Source organism: Cyprinus carpio, chromosome A23 (genome assembly GCF_018340385.1).
Source record: "Cyprinus carpio isolate SPL01 chromosome A23, ASM1834038v1, whole genome shotgun sequence".
In the NCBI taxonomy this organism is placed as follows: domain Eukaryota; kingdom Metazoa; phylum Chordata; class Actinopteri; order Cypriniformes; family Cyprinidae; genus Cyprinus; species Cyprinus carpio.
In genome coordinates, this window is record NC_056594.1 from 18,624,151 (window position 1) to 18,648,967 (window position 24,817).

General features: G+C 34.4%; 1 protein-coding gene across 1 annotated transcript; it reads right to left on the reverse strand.

Annotated features, from left to right (window-relative positions):
- Positions 1-1,377: 1,377 nt before the first annotated feature.
- Positions 1,378-20,290, reverse strand: LOC109082824 (homeodomain-interacting protein kinase 1-like; the record flags this gene model as incomplete). The annotated part of the gene is made up of 16 exons (XM_042713984.1): positions 1,378-4,085; positions 5,048-5,157; positions 5,531-5,718; positions 6,469-6,627; positions 6,787-6,942; positions 8,092-8,249; positions 10,013-10,153; positions 11,377-11,495; positions 11,598-11,802; positions 13,274-13,424; positions 13,531-13,712; positions 15,646-15,732; positions 15,834-15,953; positions 16,271-16,394; positions 17,659-18,032; positions 19,625-20,290. Coding segments are annotated over 16 exons (3,348 nt in total), but the record flags the coding sequence as incomplete, so codon positions are not given.
- Between the last annotated feature and the right edge of the window lie 4,527 nt (positions 20,291-24,817).

Here is a 24,817-nt window from a genome sequence, read left to right on the forward strand (position 1 = left end):
GTCTGTCACAAGCCTTCACCTGGCAGATGTGTGTCAATGCCAGGAGCCCACTGTGAGTCCTTCCACAATGTCACACCGCTGAAACATCCACACACAGCAGCACCAGAGTCTACAGCATTTAATCATGTTCTGCGATGATAATACTGCGTATTATTTGAACATGTAATGGCTGTGTTTACCCACATGCTCATATTTACTTAGGAGTTAAAGAGCCTGGTAAGCATATTGCATAATATTTGGCCTTATTTGTTGAGAATTAGTATTTAGATTACACGCACATGGTCCCTGGAACCATTGAGGAGCAACAGATGTATTTTATATGTGATCAAAATGGAAAGGTTTTATTAGGTACAATACTGTAAGAAATATTTATTACAAACATTAGATATAGAGCTCCAACAGTCACAAAAATTTTGAAAAATATTTTAATTGGTTTTCTCAGGCCTAGACAACTAGAAAGTATATATATATATTAGGGCTGTCATATCACTTAACTGTGATTAATCGATTCCAAAATAAAAGTTTGTGGTGTTTACATATATGTGTGTACTCTGTATATTTATATGCATATATAAATATATATATATATATATATATATATATATATATATATGTGTATAAATATACACAGTACACACATATAAAATGCAAACACCAACTTTTATTCTGTATGCGATTCATTGATTAATCAATTTGACAGCCCTTTTAATGACTGTATCAATTAACTACAAATGAACAGAAAGGATGTTGAAATATATATTTAAAATATCCATCCATTCACTATATATATATAATATATATATATATATATATATATACTATATATATATATATATATACATATATACAGTACAGACCAAAAGTTTGGAAACATTACTATTTTAAATTTTTTGAAAGAAGTCTCTTCTGCTCATCAAGCCTACATTTTATTTGATCAAAAATACAGAAAAAACAGTAATATATGTGAAAATATTATTACAAACTTAAAATATTGTTTTTAAATTCATAAAACTTTAAAAAATCACTTATTAATGTAATCAAAACTATCTATCTATCTCTCTCATTAGTAAAAGCACTCCCTAAATCATTCTAATATGATGATTCATTAGTAAAAGCACTCCCTTTGTTTTGTTGCATGCATATTAGCTAAACCATTTTTTTTGCATTATTTTTTAAAACGCTTTTTGGAGTAAGATTAAAGCCAGAGAAAAGCCAAACTGGCTCTAAAAATGCCACCGACAATGGATTATCACCAAAATACATTCCCCTCAGAGAGATTATAAAAATAAAGCCACCGCTACGAGTGTAGTAAGCAGCTTCATTCATCACTCGGCCTACTGGCTCCTGCAGCCTCAGATTTATCACTCACACACTGTGTTCTGGATGAAAGTTTATTGTGATTTCATCTACTCTGCACTCCACATCACACGGTGATTAAACAGTATAAACAGCCATCTTTGCACCAAAGCCAAGAACCCCAGCAACATTACGAGACAAGCTCAGAACGACACATGAAGTGCTCTAAGATCAACAGAGATGAACAGCTAACAGCTTAACCATCTGTTTAAGCGCTATCTAAATATTCTGATAATCTTTGAGGTCCTGCTCTGATTTCACTGTGCAAACAGGGTAAGTACACACACACACACACACACACACACACACACACTATCCAAACCATCATCTTTTAGACATTATATTGTGCTGACGACATTACAGAACAAATGACAGATAACCATCCTGACAATTCACACTGACAAATTCATTCTCAAGTTATGGATAAAACACATAAAATACAAATCAAATAATAAACAGAAGTGCTAGTAGAATAAAAGGATACTTTCAAATCAATGTAAAAAAATACACAAAATTGAAGAGAATTAAAAGGATTTAAATGAAAGCACACTTATTATTAGGTTAAATGAAAACAGATACATATTGTATATCATTAATAGTCCACATATATTCAGTAAATAAATAAAGCACAATAGAAGTTATATTGAAAGCGAAAACTTGATTATTTTGTGTGCAACTACAGAGATCTGACACAAAATGTTTATGCCAGTAAAATGTCACTTATAAAACATAATATGAAAAATGAAAACTATTTTAAATTATGTTCTTATGGTTATTTTGTGATTGAGGAAACAAGACTGTTTAATGATAAGCAAATTTTAACTAGGAATAAATTTCAATATTAGTTTGATATATAAAATAGGTGTGTATCATATTTAGCTCACTTTCTCCTGGTAATCTGCCTTTAGTTTCTAGTTTCAGTTCAGTTTTAGTCACCAATAAACAGCAGCGATGACATCCTGTGTCATGCGGCCACCACTTCAAAATATGTTGCAAACATAACCATCCCAAATATAAAATTTGGGTCTGCCAACAGAATGCTTTAGTGTTGTCAGAGTGACATCATTTATGTATCATTTCAACAGATTTTTTATAATTGGGCAGACGTCAATGAAACGTTTATAAATATAATTTTATCAGTTCTAAGAGATATCACCGTCTGCTGACGCACATCCCAAAGACAGCTGAAATATATATATATATATATATATATAAAGATATATATATATATATATATATATATATATAAAAACACAATTCTCTAATTTCCAGACTAAATAAGATCCCTCCATTAATTAAAAAAGTGGCCTATTTAATCATCATTAACATTTTTCAGAGGTGACTGTTCATGGGCTTCGTTCAGAATGGAATACTAGCATACTGCTTACTGTGCAGTATACACTGCATAAAAAAACAATACTGTTTTAAATAAACTATACTGGTAATTATTTAAAAAATTAATTTAAGCAATATATAATTCTTTTTACCCTAAAGTAATAAGAATGAGATTTTTGCATTATGGCATTAAGAATAGATGGGGAAAAAGGTGCTCAGTTGTAAAGAAAATAATATAAAAGAAATAAAATCTTAATAATAAGAGGTTGTTTTTACAAACCAAAACAAAATGTTGCAGTTTTTTTTTTACAAAAAATTTAACGTTTTTTTTTTTTTAACCAATTAAATTAATTCAAATATATATATATATATATTTACCTTGAGAATGAGAAAACGATTTTTTTTTTTTTTTGCATTATGTTGAAAATAATATCAGTCCATTCAAATAAGTGAATAAGAGATATTGGTTAAAATTGGTTGCCTCATTCATCACAATAAACGAACTAGTAATTTCAAGTCGAGTGTGTTGCATTGTGGGATACATAATTGCACAAACTGTGCTCTGTTATAGTCATCTTAATATGAATCACTTTGTTGTTTTTCTCATTTGTAAGTCGCTTTGGAAAAATCTTATATATATCCAGTACACTGCAGAAATCCTGAGAGAAGTATGATAGTATGCTATTCCAAACAGCCATGTTTCTTTTTCTAGTCACACACAAAGTTTGGTGTATCTTAAGGTGTTTTTTTTTTTCTAGACATCCAGAGGCTTCTGTGCAGGTGATATTTTAAGAAACAGTTAAAAATAAGCCCAGTGTTTTGTGTTTATGACATGGTTTGAAATGATCTAAAATGCAAGAAGTGATCCACTGAAATAAAACACTAAAAGAAGATAAAAGAAACTAAAATGCCATTTCCACTTAAACATCCATGACACCATTCTGGTATTACCCATATATCACAGCACATGTTCAGACGGCTGCTTCTCACAGGTACCGGTACTGGTTGAGTTTCCTCTGGCTGAGGGGAAATGCCGCAGGCCGCTGATAGGACGGTGTGGACAGCTGCTGTTGCTGATATGGAGCTATGACGCCCATGGCACTGTTCTTCTGCAGAAGGCTCAGAGAGGCTGAGTACGGGCCGGGGGGGCGCGTGTGCCGGCCGGAGGAAGAGGAACAGGAGGAGGAGGCTGAATTGTGCAGCTGGTCCACGGCCTGCGACACTGAGGCCAGGGCTGCAGATGCAGGGTATGCATACAGACTGGAGGCAGAGCCGAAGAGCGATGCTTCATGAAGCCTGTAGGAGTGGGAGGGGCCTGTAGGAGGGTAGGTGGGCTGGCGTTTCAGGGATCCGCCCCCTGCACGGTCGTGGGATGACATCATTGATTGCTGCGCCTGTTGAATGAATCACAGAGTGAATCAAAAGCATAAAGAATCACTAGATGACTCGGTTGAAAAAAGCAATATTAAAAAAATACGCCATGTTCTGCCATGAAACTGTGATGTTACCATGAGATGTTGTGTTTCCTGCTCAAACAGTAAGTTGATCCAGATTCACTACCAGTCAAAGATACAATAATAATGATTTTTTTAATTTATTAATTTTTTAAAAAGAAGTATTTAATGCTATACAGTAAAACAGTAATAATATGAAATATTATTACAATTTAATTTTTTAGTTAAATATATCTTAAATTGTAATTTATTCTGGTAATGCAAAGCTGCTGATTTTTTTTAGCAGCCATTATTCCAGTCTTCAGTGTCACATGATCCTTAAATTAATATTTATTTAGCAAGGATGTTTTAAACTGATTAAAAGTGAAAGTAAAAAAAAAAACGGCACACACACAAAAACTTTAATTCAGCAAGGATTCATTAAATATATAAAAAAAGTGACACTAAACACACTTACTACAAAACATTTCTATTTTTATTTTGAACTTTCTATTCATAAAAGAATCCAAAAAGTATCACTGTTTCCACAAAAATATTAAGCAGCAAAAACTGTTTTAAACACTGATCATAATAAGACAATAATGATTACAAATAATAAAGAAATATTTATTTTTATTGAAACCATGATACATTTTTTTCAGGATTCTTCACTGAATAGAGAGTTCAAATAACATTTATTTGAAATAGAAATCTTTTGTAACAATTTTATGTCTTTACTCTCACTTTTGATCAATTTAATGCATCCTTGCTGAATAAATATTATTAATATTAATATTAGTATCAATTAAAAAAAAAAAAAAAAAAACATACTTGACCCTAGATGTTTGACTTTAGATGACCTCAAAGCTAACAGACAATTAAAAAATGCTGAGATCGGTTAATGTGGACCTGTACAGATGTACCTGGCTCAGGTTGAGAGGCTGAGATCGGTTTGATGCTGCTCTCTGATGCCGGTCGCTGGACTGTGAGGCCGTTCCTTTCTTTGATTTTCCAGAACTATTAGTACGTTGCTCTAGAGGTACAGAAAGAAGATCTTATATAGTCAAATCTGTACAACCATGACATTATCATATGACCACTTCCATATGTATATCCATGTCTTTTCAATATTCAACAACTTGCTTTTACTCATTTCACATGCGAAGAGTTGAACCAATCATAACAGAGGCAATTTTCATATAAAAAGTTACAGAAACAAACAAATAACAAATCCTGGTTAATTCTAAAATGCTCATTTAAAACTAACTGTGACTGATTTTGGTGTAAGAAGCCTTGTTTATCATGAATGGACTTGAAGGGAAAACGCTGTAGTGTAGAATGTGGTCCCTTTAATTAATCAAAGCTCGATATTTAGATGATTAGAAGTCAGAATGAGTCTCACTGACCTCCTGACGCTCCATCCCACAGCTGTGTTTTCACTGACGGCGTGACCACGGCTAGAGACTTGGAGTGTGTGTTGTTCTCAACAAAGTTGGGAAGGCATTTGGGGCTGAGAGGGGTGCTGGTGGACGAGTCCGAGTCCTGGGAGTCATGTACAGTCACACAGCTGATGACGTTTGTACGCTGGTTCACACTACAGTTACCATACAAGAGAAAAACAACTTGAATTCATGCTTTTAAACAAAGTCTCTTATGCTCACCAAGGTTGTAAAAACTATGAAAAAAAACCCTGTTGCGAAATATTATAACCATTTAAAAGAACAGTTTTTTTTTAATTTGAATATATTTTAAAATGTAATTTATTCCTGTGATCAAAGCTGAATTTTCAGCATCATTACTCCAGTCTTCAGTGTCACGTGATCTTCAGAAATCATTCTAATATGCTGATTTACTGCTTAAGAAATATTTCTTCTTATTATCAATGTTGAAAACAGTTGGGCTGCTTAATAATTTTGTGGAAACTGAGATACATTATTTTCAATAATATTTGCTGAATAGAAAGTTCAAAAGAAAATTTATTGATTTTGATCAATTTAATGCATCCTTACTGAATAAAATTACACATTTTATTAATTTAATTTTATTGTTATTAATTTATTTGAAAAGATCTTAACGACTCAAAAATTTCTTTTTTACTAAGATTACCCATTTTTTTTATTTACTTATTTTTTTGCAAATTTTGGAATACATATAAATACTATATAGAAAAATAAATAAACAAATGCAATATTAAGATATTTCTAAAAGAAAAATAATGTAGCATAAAATAAATTAACTATATAAACATACATACACAAACATATATATACACACAGAAACACACTACAACTACAATACAACTACAATAAAGAGTTTTGGTTGGGATGTGAAAGTGATGCTGCACCTTTCAGGAGGAAACTTCCTGTCGTCCTCGTCCTCAGTATCACTGTGGATGGTGATGATGCTGACGGCGGGGCTCGGAGTGTCAGAGATGATGATGGGCTGGGACGCATCACCACAGTTGTGCGCTACTGAAGAAGTCAGCTGCTGGGAGGACGTGGGTCTGTCACAAAGACAGAAAACAGATTTTAATTGAGTACCCAGTACCATATTTTGGACAGTCTGACTTGAAATGTACATTTGCCGATCTATTCTCCAGACACTTGTTTTCTTGATAAATCTTTAGTTGTTTGCACGTTCTGAGACTCATTAACAGTGTTACCTGGCTCTGCTCTCGGCATGTCGACCCTTTGACCTCTTTACTCCACTCTGCTGTGTACGACTGCTGGCTGCCTTTGTTTGGGAGGGCTGTGTGCTCACGTTGCGCCCCTGTGCAGAGCCCTGCTGCGTCCCATCGCACTGACCTCCATGTCGACCCCTGGCAGAGTGTATTAAATGCATGCTGTTTTGAGAATTGTAATTGGTTATTAGCTACTTGCAATTTGTAAAATTCAGTTTTCATTGCAGCAGCACATTGTTCTACATTACAATTAGCAGCAACACAGACACAGTGTCAATTTGCAATGATTTCTACCGGGAACAGCTAGGCGCAATATTCCAGTTCATCATTTTTAAGTTATATTCACACTTAGTACATTAGCAAAATGCTTTTTCATCATCACCGGATCAGCCGGAAGCTTTTAACACTGTAATTAGACAACAAAGCACATGTGAATCAAGCAAAACGTGTCAAGAACCTCCCCGGCTCATATTTCACCTTAAAATCTAAAGAAAAAAAAAGAAAAACGTACATTTTTAATTATTACTGTATTGTTTCCAAATTATTTTTACATATATTGTTTTTTAAATGTAAATAACATAAAGCATAAATGAAATAACTTAAATATATATCATTTTCTTTCTCACCTTACAGTATTGAGAATTATTTTTTTTTTTAAATCTTAATAACAACAATGACAGTAAATAATAATAATAGTAATTAATACGATTTATATAAAATTAATTACTTAATAATAAAATAATAATATACATAATAAAACACAATAATTATAACAATTAAATCATAATATAATAATTGCTATATAATAATAATAATAATAATAATATATAGAAAAATAGACTATTTATTTGTAATTAAAAAATACTATTACTAATATTTTAATTCTATTTTGAGCTGACTTATAATAACAATAATCACAATAATTATATAATAATAATTATATTAACTGTTATAATATAATAATCATATTGATGATAATAATACCATATTTCTTACTACTACTACAATCACACACAGAAATATTTAAAATATTATCAATTTAAATAAATGATACCATTATTATTAATGTGTTTTAATTAATAACAATATATTTGATTTTGAGGTGATATTTTTGACAGGTTTTGTGAGATTCACCTTTAAAGCAAACCCCAGATGCATTCATACTCGAGCACAGCACCATAGTAAAGCTTTTACACAAATCAGACTTGATGGTTGAACGAATCCAGGTTTCTAACAGAACCTGAAGTGTAAAACTGCAAGTGTAAACTGCTGTGGGTCAGTTCTGACCTCCAGCTACTGTTCTGTTGGGTGGTGTTGTCCGGGAGCAGAGAGCTCATGGGTGAGTCGGACAGCACAGGATGGCTGGGATTGTGCATGGTCATGCCTGACATCTGCTGCCATGAAGAGGGAATGAGGATCTGCTGGGTCCCTGCTGGCCAGCCCTGCTAAACACACACACAGACAAAGAGAAATGAACAATACCATTTAGTCAGAAACTCAAATCTACTTGCATTTTAGCAGCTCTACTCAGTTGGTGCAACAAGGCCTGATCACACTCCGGTCACGAGCTTTAATGTCAAAAACAAGTGAACTGTGATTCAGTAAACATAATTACAATACAAGTGAATTTTTAGCGATAATAACAAGGCTTTTGTAATAAAATGGTGCTGGGCAGGTACAGTATAAATATGCATTACACACACTCCTATTTAGTCAACAACTGCTTTTCATATTGTTCCGTTTTGCTCTATTCGTGGTGAGTTTTGGTGTAAACAGGCCTTAAAACATTGATGCACTTTGATTGATAGATGCATAATGAGCACATTCAGCGTGGCGACGCTCAGTCTGTCTGCATTCGATCTCTTCCTGTCATACATGAAAAGCAGATCCTGTCCTAGAAGCTCTTAAAATCATGCAGAACTTCATTAAAACAAAACAACACAGTGACAAAGTCAATTTCAAATTTAATTTCAATTATGTTACTTGACTAATTGTGAATCTTTCATGCTTAAAGGGGAAACGGGAGTCAGAAAATCATGATAGAGTTCGAGCAGATGAGTCTTTTATAAAGAGAAGAATAGATGCAAAATTCACAAGAAAACAATAACAACTGCGCAAGGAATTTAACTCAAGTGATTAACAAAGCAACACAAGTGACGAGTTATGGTTGGCAGTCCATTTATCTGCATAGAGAGGAAATGACTGGTTAGCAGTGGAAGGAAAAAAGGAGAATGAGTCAACAGGGAGACATTTGTTGCCACAGGAGTGGGTCTGTGGAAAGAGAAATCATTTGGATTGCACAGAGTCAAGCAGCCATGCCTCACTGGATAGAGCCCTGGGGCCCAGAAGAGAGGCAGCACGAGTCCAAGAGGAAAACCGCCTTGTTAAATCATGATTGATAGGTGAGGAAAGAAGAAAACATAACTAAAACAGACACTTTCCACCATAAAACTCCTAAAGAAATAAGGGTAAATAGCAAATCACATCAATTCATTTGATAGCTTCAAATCATATCACAGAGTAACAGCAGTGTGCACAGAATTAACATTAGGGACCTGTGACGCTTTCAGTCAGAATCGCAGTCTGTGCATGTACATAAATGCACATGTTAATGCTTCTATATGTACATACTGTATCTGTACATTTTTTCATAAATTATATTTCATTTTTTATTTCGTTTTTTAAATAAATTATTATTGTTATGATTATTAAATTAAAACAGCATTTATGAATACTGCATTATTATTATTAACAAAATATATTCTTGTTATTAAAATAAGATTTATTAAAAAAATTAAATAATGATAACTTGTAGCTTAAGTGAGCTTGATGATTCAGAAAGCCCTCTGACTGATTCAGTGAGTCATTCCATTAAGGATTCATTTGGCTGATTCAAACTGGTAACTGTTCAGTTTATGAGTCTGTTTAAATAATTTATTAAAAGAACTGGTTCATAAGAGTCATGTTGTGAATTACACTACACTGGTCGCATTGTATTTTATGTATGCTGCCCATGAAAACAGCTCAATAGAAAAACATGTTTTCTTGCAATTACTGTTTGGTACACTATCTTTTTTAAAAAAAAAATTTAATCTAATTCAATTCAGAAGTTTGACCTAGAAATGCAACATGCAAAGAAGGCAAAAGAACAAGAGGGGCAGGAAGGAAGAAGAGGAATAAGGCATCACACTGCAGGGCACAGGTTTACCAGCATGGTGGCACTCTGCTCCAGACCACGAGAGCCCAAAGCCAGCGGCGTCATTCCCGCCACTGGAAGGCGCAGGGAGGCCACCGTCAGCGGCGTGCTGCTGCTCTGGTTGGGGAAGGGATAGAGGGATGTGTGGAGGAACTGAGAATGGAGGAAAGGGTGGAGCAGTTACAAAACGATGGCTGAGCTGATAGAGGAAGTAACTCGCCAAGACTTTCCACCACCATCATCATTGTGAATGAAGAAAAACAATGTCAAATACAAAACAGATCAATATCATTTGACAGTAAAGACAGCGACTCACTAACAGACCTGAAACATACGGACTGCAACAACGTGTTTTTGCTGAAATCTCAACCTTTTCTTTTAGAGGTCTTCCAAAGTCACCGAAGATTAAAAATGGTTGGTAACTGAATAAATGCATGTATTTGACCCTTCTCTCCAATTCGTTGTTATGAAAAGCTAAGACAGAAATCTTGGCTGAAAATACACTACCATTTGGGGTCAGTAAGATTTTTTTTTTTTTATAATTTCATTCAGCAAGAATGCATTAAATTAATCAAAAGTGACATTAAAAGACATTAGTAATGTTACAAAAGATTTATATTTAAAATAAATGCTGTTCTTTTGGACTTTCTATTCAGAGAATCAGAGAAAAAATTGTATCATGGTTTCCACAAAAGTATTAATCTGCACAACTGCTTTCAACATGAATAATAATTAGAAATGTTTCTTGAGGAGCAAATCAGCATAATAGAATGATTTCTGAAGGATCATGTGACACTGAAAATTCACCTTGCCATTAAAGGAATAAAAGTTGTTTTAAATTGCAATAATATTTAACAATATTCCTGTTTTTACTGTATCACTGATCAAATAAATGCAGCCTTGGGGAGCATAAGAGACTTATTTTAAAAACATTTTACAAAAATCTTACCAACCCCAAACTTTTGAGTGGTAGTTAGTGTGAACAGAAACTGTAACTTCAACAGAACAGATTTTCGAAAATTTGGTGTTTGTTAAATGCAGCGTGCATGTGAAATGATCCTGGTTTAATCATATTTGATATAAATGCCAGCTGATAACGATATTTTCCTGGAAAGAGTTTACAGTTCATGATGCACCTGCTCTGAAAATCGGCTAATGAGGATTTAAAACATCTGCCTCTTTCGTTATAATCTTCACTGTAATTCTTACTGCACATAAATGAGGAAAAGGTGATATAGAAAAAAATAAACACTCGATACTCATAAAGGCCAACGTGCTAACGGGGAAGAAAATCACAAGAACAGAGAAACAAGGATCATATAAAACAGTGTTAAGAGGAGAAGCAAACTCAGATAACACACAAACATGATGCCTACCTGTGTGAGCATGCTGGGCTGAATGTGTAGAGGCTGGGTAGATTGGTTCTGGGGCACTATGGGTACAGAGCTGTCCATTCTCACTGGATATCCAGCGTGTTTATTGGAGGACTGCAGCCCTGGTAAATCAAGAGGGATTCAGTTCAAATGCATTTGGAAGCAGTATAAGTCTAAAGGACAGAGCGGTGGGGTTGGGTAAAAGGGGTCGGGTACAGGCTCACCCTGGATGGTAGGAGGGCACACAATGAGGGTTTGTTGGAAGGGCTCAGTCTGGGCACACAGCTGAGTAGGGCGAGCCTGCAATGGCACACTCTGCTGAGCCAAGCCTGGTATATTTATAGTGGCCTGCTGGTACAGACCAGGCTGGTAGTTCAGTAAAGGGACGTTGCTGCTAAGAGACAGGGACTGGCCACCCGTGGAGGCCATCTGACAGTTACGGAAAGAGAGGGAGATTCTTAACAACATTGACTAAGCACAGAAAAAGCACTAAAGACCTTAATATAGCATGCATACTATGTTTTAAAGCAGCGGTTCTCAATTCCAGTCCTCGTGCCCCCTGCTCTGCACATTTTGTATGTCTCTCTTATCGCTTCAGATGTTTGTTCTATTCGAACGTAAGTGCCCTGCGAAGTGGACATCATAGAATATTCCGCCATGATTCCAGTTTGAAGAGAAAGTATATGTTTCATTCAAAGGACTAGAATTGAGAACCGCTGCTTTAAAGCAATAGTTCATCTATTAATGACAATTCTAATGTTGTTTAAAGCAGCGCAGCCTCATGTTGTTCCAAACTTCTTTGTGCAGACAATTAATGCATGACCACGTCTGTCAAGCTCCCAAAAACAACAAAATCAACCACATATAAGCAGTTCATCTGACTTGTACATTATATTCCAGTGTTTTAACTTAAAAGTATTAAAAATCATTTTTGTTAATTGAAATAAAGCTGAAATAAAATAAAATTTAAATATTAGATCAAAAACCTAAACTTTGAAATTAAATAAAAAAAAAAAAACATTAAAAACAGAAATGTGACTTGGCAATTAACTCAAATAAGTTTAAGTGTTAAAATTGCTAAAACTAAAACTAAAACTAAAACGGGGATAAAAATAAATTAAAGCTAAACAGAAAAATATAAAAAACAAAAAAACATAACAACATAACAAAATAAATTAAAAATAAGAACTGAAAATATATAAATAAAGTCTAATTTAAAATATTGATAAATACTACAACAGCATACAAATAATACTAAAATAACACGGATATACTGCAAGTCTTCTGAAGTCATATGATAGCCTTGAGAGGAACAGACCGACATTTTATACAGATTCACTGGTAATCCTGCCCTCTAGTGAGCTGTGACCTCAAGAACCAAATCACTGAGTCAAGTGAACTGAATGAGAGAACCTGATGAGTCTGATTTGTGAATGAATCCTTTATTCTTTTTTTAAAAAATCAGACTGATCAGGTTCTTAGACTCTCAACTCACTGATTCAGTAATTCATTCGCAGCAGATCATGAATTAACAGCAATTATATCTTGGAATATAGTGCTTGAGTTATACATATTATTTTTGTGGGAATTTTTCATCATTTTTGGAGATTTAACGGACATGGCCACTATGATAATGTATGGAAAAGTGCTACATCAAAAATTACTGTCTTTCACAGAAAAAATATCATATGAGTTTGGAACCTCATTCAGTCTGTGTGTAAATGATGACAGAACTGTCATTTTTTGGTGAACTATCCCTTTAAAACACACTTTAGAACTTTACTGGTGATATTCAATCGTATAATTCTATTTCATTTTTTACCACTACAGCAACATACTGAATGCAAATGCATTACAAATGAATTAACTTTCCAAAATGCATCTGTACAGTAGCACACACCTGACTGTGCTGATTGAGTTGACTGCTGAAAGTGACGGTGAGGTTGGCGGCTGCGCTGGGCGTGTTGTGGCTGGCGAACAGGTTCTTGTTGTTGTCGAAGGCAGTACACCTGCGCTTACAGATCTCCATGTTTTGGAAGCAGGACTTCACACTACACAACAAGAGAGGGTTAGTGTCTTCAGAGGAGTACAGGGAGAGATGTGGCTATTATATCTACATTATATGTAGATAATCAACAAATAAACAACAGGGCTCACTGTGAGCTGTGTGGGAAGTGAAGAAGATGAGCCATCGTCACAAACGGGTGGTTGAGGGTCTTGGTCGGCGTGATCCGCTTGTCTGCGTCTAGAGTTAGCATTTTCTTCAGCAGGTCAATGAACTCCCTCCGATCAGCCTTCTCTGCCAAAATGTCTGTGCCCTCGAGGTTAGTCATGTTCACCTGGAGTGTGAGAAAGAACTCATTTAAACCAGGCAATAAAATATTAAAAATAAATAAAAAATAATCAAAGATGTCATAAGGAGGTATTTAAAAGTCTGCTCTATTTTTAGGTCACTAATAAAAAACAACCAAACAGTGGCATTGATCCAGTTTACTTAGGTTAACATGTTACAGTGAGTCTACTCATAAAGTTAGTCAAGGTTTCAGTCATAATGAAGAAAAAGAAACCTAGAAAAAACTAACAGGCTGTATCTGGAGTTTAATATGTAAATTTGTGATTGGATAACCAAGGTGCTGAATATTAAAGGTGACCTATTATGCCCCTTTCTACAAGATGTAAAATAAGTCTCTAATGTCCCCAGAGTGTGTATGTGTAGTTTTAGCTCAAAATACCCCACAGATAATTTTTATAGCTTGTTGAAATTGCCACTTTTAGGGTATGAGCCAAAATGCGCCGTTTTTGTGTTTGTCAGTAATGGCGGACTGCTGCTTCTCACTCAGGGCAGGGTCTATGCTAATAGGGCAGAGATTGTCACAAATGGGCGGGACTTTCCCTAGTATGACGTGAAATAGGGAGAAATCTAGAACCGCTCGTTTGGAAAGACTGTTTATGATTTTGATAGGGATTCTAAAAAACTGAGTGGGTGGATTTTTATAGTTATAGGCTGGTTGTTTTCACACACTGCGGCCACACAACTGTGTTCAAACACCTTATAAAAGTGATTTTTGCATAATAGGTCACCTTTAAATAGGCACTGATATATATACTAGGCCTGGGACAATAAATCGATGCATCGCGACTCATGAATCGATTCTGAGGTTTTCGGAATGCATCTGATTCTCTCTCAACTCAATTCTGAGCTTAGTTTAACAGCAGATGGTGCTCTAGGTTAGTTTTTAACCGCACACTCAAATGCTCATGAAGAAGAGCGCTTATGCATTTCAGCTGAGTAATGTAAGTGTTTAAATGTACTTGCACATTGGCTTTTAAGATGCAAGATTAATGTAAACACATCCCACTGCGAACATCCTTGTAATTCGCTTCAACCTTTTCGAACTTTATGAATGATTATTTTAGGTTCAAGTAAGGAACTGGAAGCAAGCAGAATAGGACTATTTTTAAAGCACGCAGTGCCATCTGCTGCTAAAAACTAAGCTCAGTATCAAGAGAGAATCGGGATGCCTTCGGAAAATCTCAGAGTTGATGCAGAATCATTTCTCGATTCACGATACATCAATTTATTTTCCCAGCCCTAATATATTCTACTGTTCAAAAGTTTAGGGTGAGTAATGTTTTTGAAAGAAGTCACTTAAGCTCACCAAGGCTGCATTTATTTGATCAAGAATCAGTAAAAACAGCAATGTTGTGAAATATTACTACAATTTAAAAGAATCGTTTTATATTTGAATACATTTGAAAATGAAATTAATTGTATTTTTTCAGGATTCTTTTATTAGTAGAAAGTTTAAAAGAACAGCATTTATGTGAAATAGAAATCATTTTTAATGTTTTAAATGTCTTTTCTGTAACTTCTGATCACTTTAATGCATCCTTATAAATAAAGGAATTGATTTCTTAAAAAACAAACAAAAAAACATCTTTTGAACAGTTATGTATTTTCAGCCAACATTTTTGTCTTATTCATCTCAAAATCACAAAGAATCAGAAAAATAAGAGTATTTATTCTGTCACCACCAATTTTTAACAGCAAAGAACCTCTGAAAGAAATGTATGAGATTTCATCCTTTCTGAATAACAGTATTATTTAAAAATAAATCTATCTGACCCCAAACTTTTGAACAATGGGGTATGTGTATATGTGTACACACACATACATATTTCACTTCATTAGTTTTGAATCCTGTCTGTACACATTTATTCTATCATTTGTATCAGTGAGTTTTTCACACATTACTGTACACACAACACTACCTGCATCATGTCGTCAAGGCAGTTGAAAATGTACTTGCGAGCCTCTTTGGACTTTATCCCAAACTCTGCCTCGTGCTCTGAGGGAGTCTAAAAACAGAAACACATCAGTGAGGAAAGCGTTCAATCATCAATTGACCGCTGATGCCTTTGAACATAAAATACACAACAGTGCTTTAAGTGGGGCATGCCTTGAGTCTCCAGAGAGGGTAGCTGGAGTCCGGGCCTCTGTGGAAGAAACGGCTGGTTTTAGTGCCGGCGCTCAGGAGATACTCAGCTGGCAAACCTTGAGTCTGGGAAATGTACCGAATCTGCAGGCATATACATGAAATGTAGATTATACACCCATTCTTCACAGATGGACACATTGTGGACAGTTGTTTGTAGCCAAGTAGTGTATGCAGAGAATGTAACTAGTTGCTGTATAATATTATTTGCTAGCAATAAACTAATATATCAGCCAAGTTTTAAGAATACCGGCACTGGCATGGCTTTTAAGCAGATGTGTCAGCGACCCCTTGTGTCACTTTCCAAATCTACTGATAGCCGTCTCAATTGAATTTGGAATAAACTAATTGATTTAGCACAGAACTGATTCAATTCAGGCAAACAAAACCTGATTACTGACCTGATCATATTCTGAGGCTCCTGGATACAAAGGCCAGCCCAGAAACAATTCAGCAATGACACAACCTAGTGACCACATGTCAATGGCCTCACAGAACGGAAGGCCCAGAATGATCTCAGGAGCTCTGCACCACAACAGACAAATGAAAACAAATTAATGAATAAATTAGCTTCATTGCACTGGCAGGTTCTCTTATGAGGTGGATAAGATTGGGAGAATGACAGGTAGAGAGATACATGAGATACATATGATTTACTGTAAACAAATTCTTTAGGGATGAAGGATATATCAGTGATAGACCGATATATTTGAGATTTATTATTTTAAAATTATCATCCGATGCCAATTTTTAATTTGTGTAATTTCCAAAAAGAGATAAAAATCTTTTTTGTTATTAAATATCAGAAAACAAAATTTACAAAATATTATGATTTTTTGAGAAAAAATATCAAGTAGTTTTCTTAAAGTAAGACTTGAACAAAACGTTAAGTTTAAAAAAGTATTGTCATTGATGACAGGTTGGTTAAGTTATAGACAGAAATATTGATATTTTGCCATTTTAAGATCATAATCCAATGCTTATTTTCAATTTGTGCAATTTCTAAGATGAGATAAAACAGTATTTCAGTATTTTAGTATTTAGTCATTTCTGAGTTATTTTTTTAAATTTTGAGCTAATCTTTATTTGTTATTTTATCTTTATTATGTTATCAATAAAATGTATTATATACCATATATCAGTATTATTGACATCAGCCATTGAAAAATGTATATTAGCTGACAATAAGACATACAGTGGTTATAGAAAAGAAACACCCCCTTTAAATTAATCACATTTTGTTGCAAAGAAAAGTGGGCAAATATTGCAAAGTCTAGATCTGCAAAGTCAGTAGAGACAGAGACATTTCCCAACAGAATAAAGACTGTAATTAAAGCAAAAGGTGCTTCAACAAAATACTGACACAAGGGGTGATTTTTTTTATTATTATTATTTTATATCTTTAACTTGGATGTTATAAATACAGCTGGATAAAACAAAAACTGTGTCCGTCTTCATTTCAGACTGCAAGGCAACAAAATGTGATTATTTTAAAGGGGGGTGATTCTTTTAAATGCCAAATGCCTAAATGTAAATATAAAACTGTATTAGGCTTTAAGGGAGTTTTTCATACATATAATAGTTTTTAAACATATAATAGTATCATATTAATATCAGTTTAATTAATTTCAATTCATGTCTGTAACATGAAAATAATTCTCTTGCATTTGCTTTCATTTGTTTAGAATTTATGTGCATTCTTACAGTGCATAAAAAACAGTGTTTATATATGCACAAATGTAAATATACATCCACTTGTCCATTCCTTTTGACATCAAATATTCCTTACCGGTAGTATCTAGACTGCAGGTAGGTTGAGCACACCGCCTTCGAGACATGACTTGCTGAACCGAAGTCGATGACTTTGACTCTGTAGGGCTGTCTGCTGGGGTCCACCAGCATGATGTTCTCAGGCTTCAGATCAGCGTGGATGAGACCCAAACTCTTCAGCTTCATCAGTGCCGTGGCAACCTGCTGCAGGACCGGCCGGATACACTTGAGGAGCAGTGGGCTGAACTTGCTGTGCTTGAGGAAGTCATAGAGGTTCTGCTCCAGCATCTCAAACACCAGACACGTGTGGTTCTTGTGCTGGAAGCACTCGTAAGAGCGCACGAAATTGAACTCGTCTGCATTCTCTGTGCTCAGACGGCTGAGGATGCTCACCTTTAAGGGAACAGGATTGAGTTCAATATATTTAAACAAATTTGTATCAAGCACATGATCAATGATTGATTAAAATCTTAGAAATAAATGCAGTAGACATTTATCATTGCATCAATCCAATATTAATTATCAGAGGTATTTGCTATGGAAGTCTGTTTCCACCTCAATTAAAAATGATGAAAACTGTATTTTCTGTATGTGCAACATCAGTGATTTTAGCTTCAAAGAACTGCTTTAGCCATTTTGCAGTGTGACGGGGGCATTTTCTTGCATGAAAATTGAAAGGCTGATCGAGAGATGCTTGCAGGGAAGGTACCACAGCTTGCTGAAGAAGGTTCTGATAAACATTTGCATTGACCTGCCATGTAGCTGTATAAGAGGCCAAACTCCTGCTGCACAAAACATCCCACAAACCTGACTTCTTTACACACTTGGGCTGCAGACTTTCCCCGACTTCTCATGCATTTGTCTTACATGGACGACCAGTCTTTTTGGGGGACTTGAATGAATAAGTGTCATTGTAAACCTGCAATATTCGAGAAATCAGATTTGGATCAACCAACTTCTCTTGCAGTGGCTGAAAGTGTCATCCCTTTGGCCTTTATCTGGACCGCCTTCTGTCACAGGGTTTCAGTCACCTTATAGCGGCCCGTCATCTTGCAATCTCAGTGAAAATTAAAGGAATGCTGCCAGTTAATTAGGGTTTGTTATATATTTTAGGAAATTAGCACCAGGTGCCAGATTAACACCAATAATCTGGAGGCATCTGTAAGTGTTCTCTAATTTTGATCAGTAATTTTTTTAATATCTCACATATACGTTTTTTATACTGTGCTTCAGAATACAAATAATTTATGAAATATGCTTAAAAAACTGCCCTCCTACTCCTGTTAGGATAACTTAATGTAGGGCTAAGCAGTGACCTTGTAATTTAAGAAATTAAAGTTGTTCTCTAATTTTGATCCTCAATGTATATCTCACACAAGTGACTAATTCTTTTAGTAGCGATTGTATGTTTCACAATTACAAACTTGTATATCTCACAACTGCAACTATTACTCGTAATAGCGGCTGTATATCTCACACATGCATCTATTTCTTGTAATAGTGATTTTATATCTCACTCATGTGACTATTTCTCAAAAAATTGCCTAAAAGTCTCACAATTGAGATTATTTCTCATAGTAGTGACTGCATATCTCAAAATTGTGACTTTCTCATAATGGCGATTGCATTTCACCATTGCAACTACAGTATTTCTCATAATTGTGACTGTGTATCTTACAATTGCAAACATCATGTCTCACAACTCCGACTGTATATCTCACAATTTAAAGTTTTTCTCATAAGCGATTGTATATCATACAAATGCTATTTGTGACTTTCTTACCTCACAACTGTGTTGTGACTATTTCTCTAAATTGCACCTGTATATCATAACTGAGATGGTTTCCCGTAACTGCAACTGTATATCTCACAATCACGACTAATTCTCATAATTGCAGCTTTATATCTCTTAATAGCTCTTTTTTATTTCTTGTTTGTCATTTACAGCATTTTATCACAAAAACCTATACTGGTTAACTGCTCACCTCTATTTGACCCTGGCGGGCATATGACGGGTGATTCTTGAGAATCTTAATGGCCATGATCTCATTAGTTCCACGCTTCCAGCATTTCGCGACCTGTCCGAATGTGCCCCGGCCGAGGAACTCCAGAACCTCGTAGCTGTTGGAGACAGAGCAGAGGATCTCATGCTGCACCAGCTGGTAGTCACCCTCGCTGTGGGAGTTGCTGCTTTTGGTGGTGGACGTGGAATGAGCGATGGACTGAGCCGTGGCGTTGCCTCCACCTCCAGCCACACGATTGGGGAGCACAGGAGCCGACAGCTCCTCCAAAATCTGCACGCTGTCACTGCTGTCCACCTCCTCGCTCTTCCGCTTCAGACTGCCCTGTTTCTGATAGCCCTCACATGTCAGAGAGGTGGAGCCCGCATCTTTTCCACGCTGACTGGATGTGGATGATGATGAGGAGGATGATGAAGGCTCCGGGACGCTACCGGTGCTGTCTGCGGCACGTAGCACTGTCTGTTCCCGCGAGCCTCCAGAAGAAGGAAAGACCAGGTTGGAGGAGTTGTAATTGGGGTTGAATCCAGATGTGGAGGGGGAGGAGCCATTCGGCTGGTTCGGGCTGGGCTGGTAGTAGTTGCTGTCACTTGACTGGCTGCTCACGCTCCATGCATGGTTTTCCAACTTCAGTTAAACACCTGCATTTGAGAAGACATGCCTAGAAAAGAGAAAGTGAAAAATTATTTATTTATATATATATATATATCCAGTATATTTTACCTGGCTTGATCAATTTTATTTTTATTTATTTATTATTTATTTATATATATATATATATATATATATATATTTATATATATATATATATATATATATATATATATCCAGTATATTTTACCTAAACTTACCAATATATATATATATATATCCAGTATATTTTACCTGGCTTGATCAATTTAATTAATTTCAAAAACCTTTACAAAACATTATGAATTTTTGAGAACAAATATAAATAAACGTTCTTAGGGTTACTTAATTTGATTGAACAAAAAGACAATAAGACAAAACAAAACAGCTTATGCATGTTGGTTATGCTACAATGGCTTTAATTTGATGGACAAAAGTTTATCAAATATTAATGTTTTAAAACAAAACAAAACTAATGGACACTTTCACATTTCCGGGTTTCTCTACAGCAGAAGTCGTCATTGTTGGGTTAACTTGAAGAGCAGTGAATGGAAGAGTACCACAAATTTATTTTATGCATTCCATTTGCTCAAATAGCAAAAGAAAAACTCCACTATAGTGTTTTTGTGACTTTCAATAGAAGGAAGAAAATTAAAAGAGAGTCTGATAACGGAAGTCAGAACAGAGAACGATGTCAAATGTTCCTTCCCTCCCATAGACGCTGCATTAAGAAACACCCTCGCATTAGCGTTAACTGTTTTTTTGTAATTTGATGCAAAGGTGATATAATACAAATAATAGTGTTATGGATGTACATACATTAAAAAAAAAAAAAAAAAAAGTTCTCGTCATCACAGTCTTGTGAAAAGGGTCCATTATATTATGTCATTAGGATTAAGTCTAATCAACATTTGTCATTTGGTTTTTAAGATTTTTTTTTTTTACATTTTCCAGCTACATTTATACCACCTACATATATATTTATATCCAGTTCTTTCTGGTCCTAGAATTTGACTGAGAGCTTTTTCCAGTGGTGTGATATTCTACTGATAACACAACTCCAACCGTTTCACCGTTTGTTTCACTCCGCTGTATTTCTCATAGCGAGTGTCATGGCAGACGGCCACCCAAATCCACTATAATTTTATAAACAATACTGTTTTTGTGTCACAGCCTGCTGCCTCATGCCTATAGCCAAATCACAGCCTTGCTGATATACAGCCATATCGCACTGCTACTCCTGTGATATTGCTCATATATATATATACAGTACAGACCAAAAGTTTGGAAACATTACTATTTTTAATGTTTTTGAAAGAAGTTTCTTCTGCTCATCAAGCCTGCATTTATTTGATCAAAAATACAGAAAAAAATGTAATATTGTGATATATTATTACAACTTAAAATAATTGTTTTTAAATTTATTATACTTTAAATTATCATTTATTTCTGTGATGCAAAGCTGAATTTTTAGGATCATTATCACATGATCCTTTAGAAATCATTCTAATATGATGATTCATTATCAAAGTTGGAAACAGTTCTGCTGCTTAATATTTTTTCAGAACATGTGATACTTTTTTTAGGATACTTTGATGAATAAAAAAAAAAAAAAAAAAAAAAAAGAAGCTATGTTTTTAAAATATGAATATTTTGTAATAACAATATACACTACTGGTCAGTAATTTGAGGTCAGTAATTTTTTTTTCTTTCTTTTTTTTTAAAATAAAATCAATACTTTTATTCAGCAAGGATGTGTTAAATTGATAAAAAATGATAGTAAAGAAAATATATTATTAGAATTTTTTATTTTTATTTTGAATAAATGCAGTTCTTTTAAACCTTTTATTCATCAAATATATTAGACAGCAGAACTGTTTCCAACACTCATAATAAATCAGAATATTAGAATGATTTCTAAATGATCATGTGATAGACTGGATGTTACATGTGACACTGAAGGCTGAAGTAATGATGCAGAAAATTCAGCTTTGCATCACAGGAAAAAAATATTTTTTTTTAAAGTCTAGAAAACTGTTATTTTAAGTTGTAATAATATATCACAATATTACTGATCATTTTTCTGTATTTTTGATCAAATAAATGCAGGCTTGATGAGCAGGAGAGACTTCTTTCAAAAACATTAAAAATAGTAATGTTTCCATATATATTAGTTAGTGCTGTCAAATGATTAATCACGATTAATCACATCCTAAATAAAAGTTGTTTACATAATATATGTATGCAGGGTATATTTATTATGTATATATAAATACACACACATAAATTATATATTTAGAAAATATTTACATTATATACATTTATATATTTATATTCTTATATTTTAATATTATATATAAATATATTTAATAATATATACACATAACATATTCTTCTCAAATATATACATGCATGTGTGGTGTGTATTTATATATACATAATAAATATACACAGTATGCACACATATATTATGTAAACAAAAACTTTTATTTTGGATGTGATTAATCATGATTAATCATTTGACAGCCCTAATATATATATATATATATATATATATATATATATATATATATATATATATATATATGTACACACACACACACACACACACACATATACACACAAGTAGACATGTGCCAGTATTCTGTAATGCGATATATCACGGAAAGAAAAAACACATCTTAAGCACGCAGAATAACATAAGTGGACTTTTAACGATTAATTGCTGCTTTGAACGATTATAGTTCTATCAGTTCTATCAAACCTTTACAATTAATCCAAAACGCGGCAGCAAGATTCATTTTTACTGAGCTGAAAAGAATACACGTCACACCTCTATTTATCAATTTGCACTGGCTACCAATAGCTGCTCGCATAAAATTCAAGGCATTAATGTTTGCATACAAAACCACCACTGGCTCTGCACGCCTTCACCTAAATTCATTACTTCAGACTTATGTGCTTCTAGAAGCTTGCGTTCTAAAAAAAAAGTGAACACCACTTTATTGTGCCATCCCAAAGAAGCACAAAGTCACTTTCACAGACTTTTAAATTAAAGGGATACTCCATCCCAAAATGAAAATTTTGTCATTATTCACTTACCCCCATGTCGTTCCAAACCCCGTAAAAGCTTTGTTCGTCTTTGAAAGACAATTTAAGTTATTTTGGATGAAAACAGGGAGGCTTGAGACTGTCCCATAGACTGCTTAATAAATAACAGTGTCAAGATCCAGGAAAGTTTGAAAAGCATCATCAGAATAGTCCATCTGCCATCAGAGATTCAACCGTAATGTTATGAAGCGACGAGAATGTGTGTGTGTGTGAACTTTTAATTCAGAAATAAAAAATGTTTATCACGAGATGCACTCAAGTCACTGTCTGTATGGCTGAAATTTTAATGTTTTTAAATAACTAATTTCATAAAATAACGTCCACATACAACTAAATCATTATTTTCCTTTTTTTCCCACAATATTACGCAGTTATGCAAATATCAGAAGTTTTCTTTAGGGTAACCTCATTTGACTTGAAAAAAAAACAAAAAAAACATTAAGTTTAGGTTTTTCATTGATAAGTTGGTTATAGGTTCAAAATATTAATATTTAAGTTTTTTGTTTTAAATATTAAATTAAATAAATGTATGCATTTAGCAGACGCTTTTATCCAAAGGGACTCACAGTGCATTGAGGCTATCAATTTTTACCTATCATGTGTTCCCGGGGAATCGAACCCCCGACCTTGCGCTTGTTAACGCAATGCTCTACCACTTGAGCTACAGGAGCACTAATATTAATATTAATTAATATTAATATTTTAAAACAACTGCACTGCTTATTAAAGAAATTACAAATAATAATTTTATGCTAAATTACCAATTCACGTTTTCAATGACATTTTCAGTTACTTTTATACGATTTTTTTAATTTTTTTTTTTACATTTAGTCATTTAGATATAATTATAATATAATTATATAGATATAATTAAAACATTTTAATATTTTTTTCCCACAAAAATATTAGAATGACTTTTAATTCAGAAATGAAAACATGTTCATCATAAAAGATATGTATTTGAGTCATTTGTAATTTTAATGCATTTCTGAATACCTGAACAGATCCAGACAGAGCCAAGAACAAAACAAAGGTCCGTTCCCATAGCAACTGCTCTAGCTGGTGATCCAGGGTGTTTGCTATAGAAATGTCTGTAGCCAGTTAATTGGGAGGGGTTGTCATGGCAATGGTTGCTACTGTGTGATAAAAAAAAAGAGGTGTGGCGGCGACAAATGTTTCTCAAACAAACTATTCAGCCTTTATGGTGACAGTCAAACGTGCACGAACACGTACTAACATTACCAGCCGACACACACCGAGACTGTCGTGTCAGACATTCCGCTGGCTGCGGAAACACAACCTGACCTGCTGTATGCATGCAACACGCTTCATAAAACTTCACATCAACAGTCATTGTGCAGTATGACATCTCTGCAGCTCACCTGCTTTGTGTTGAGCTCCTCAGCTTGACACTTGCTG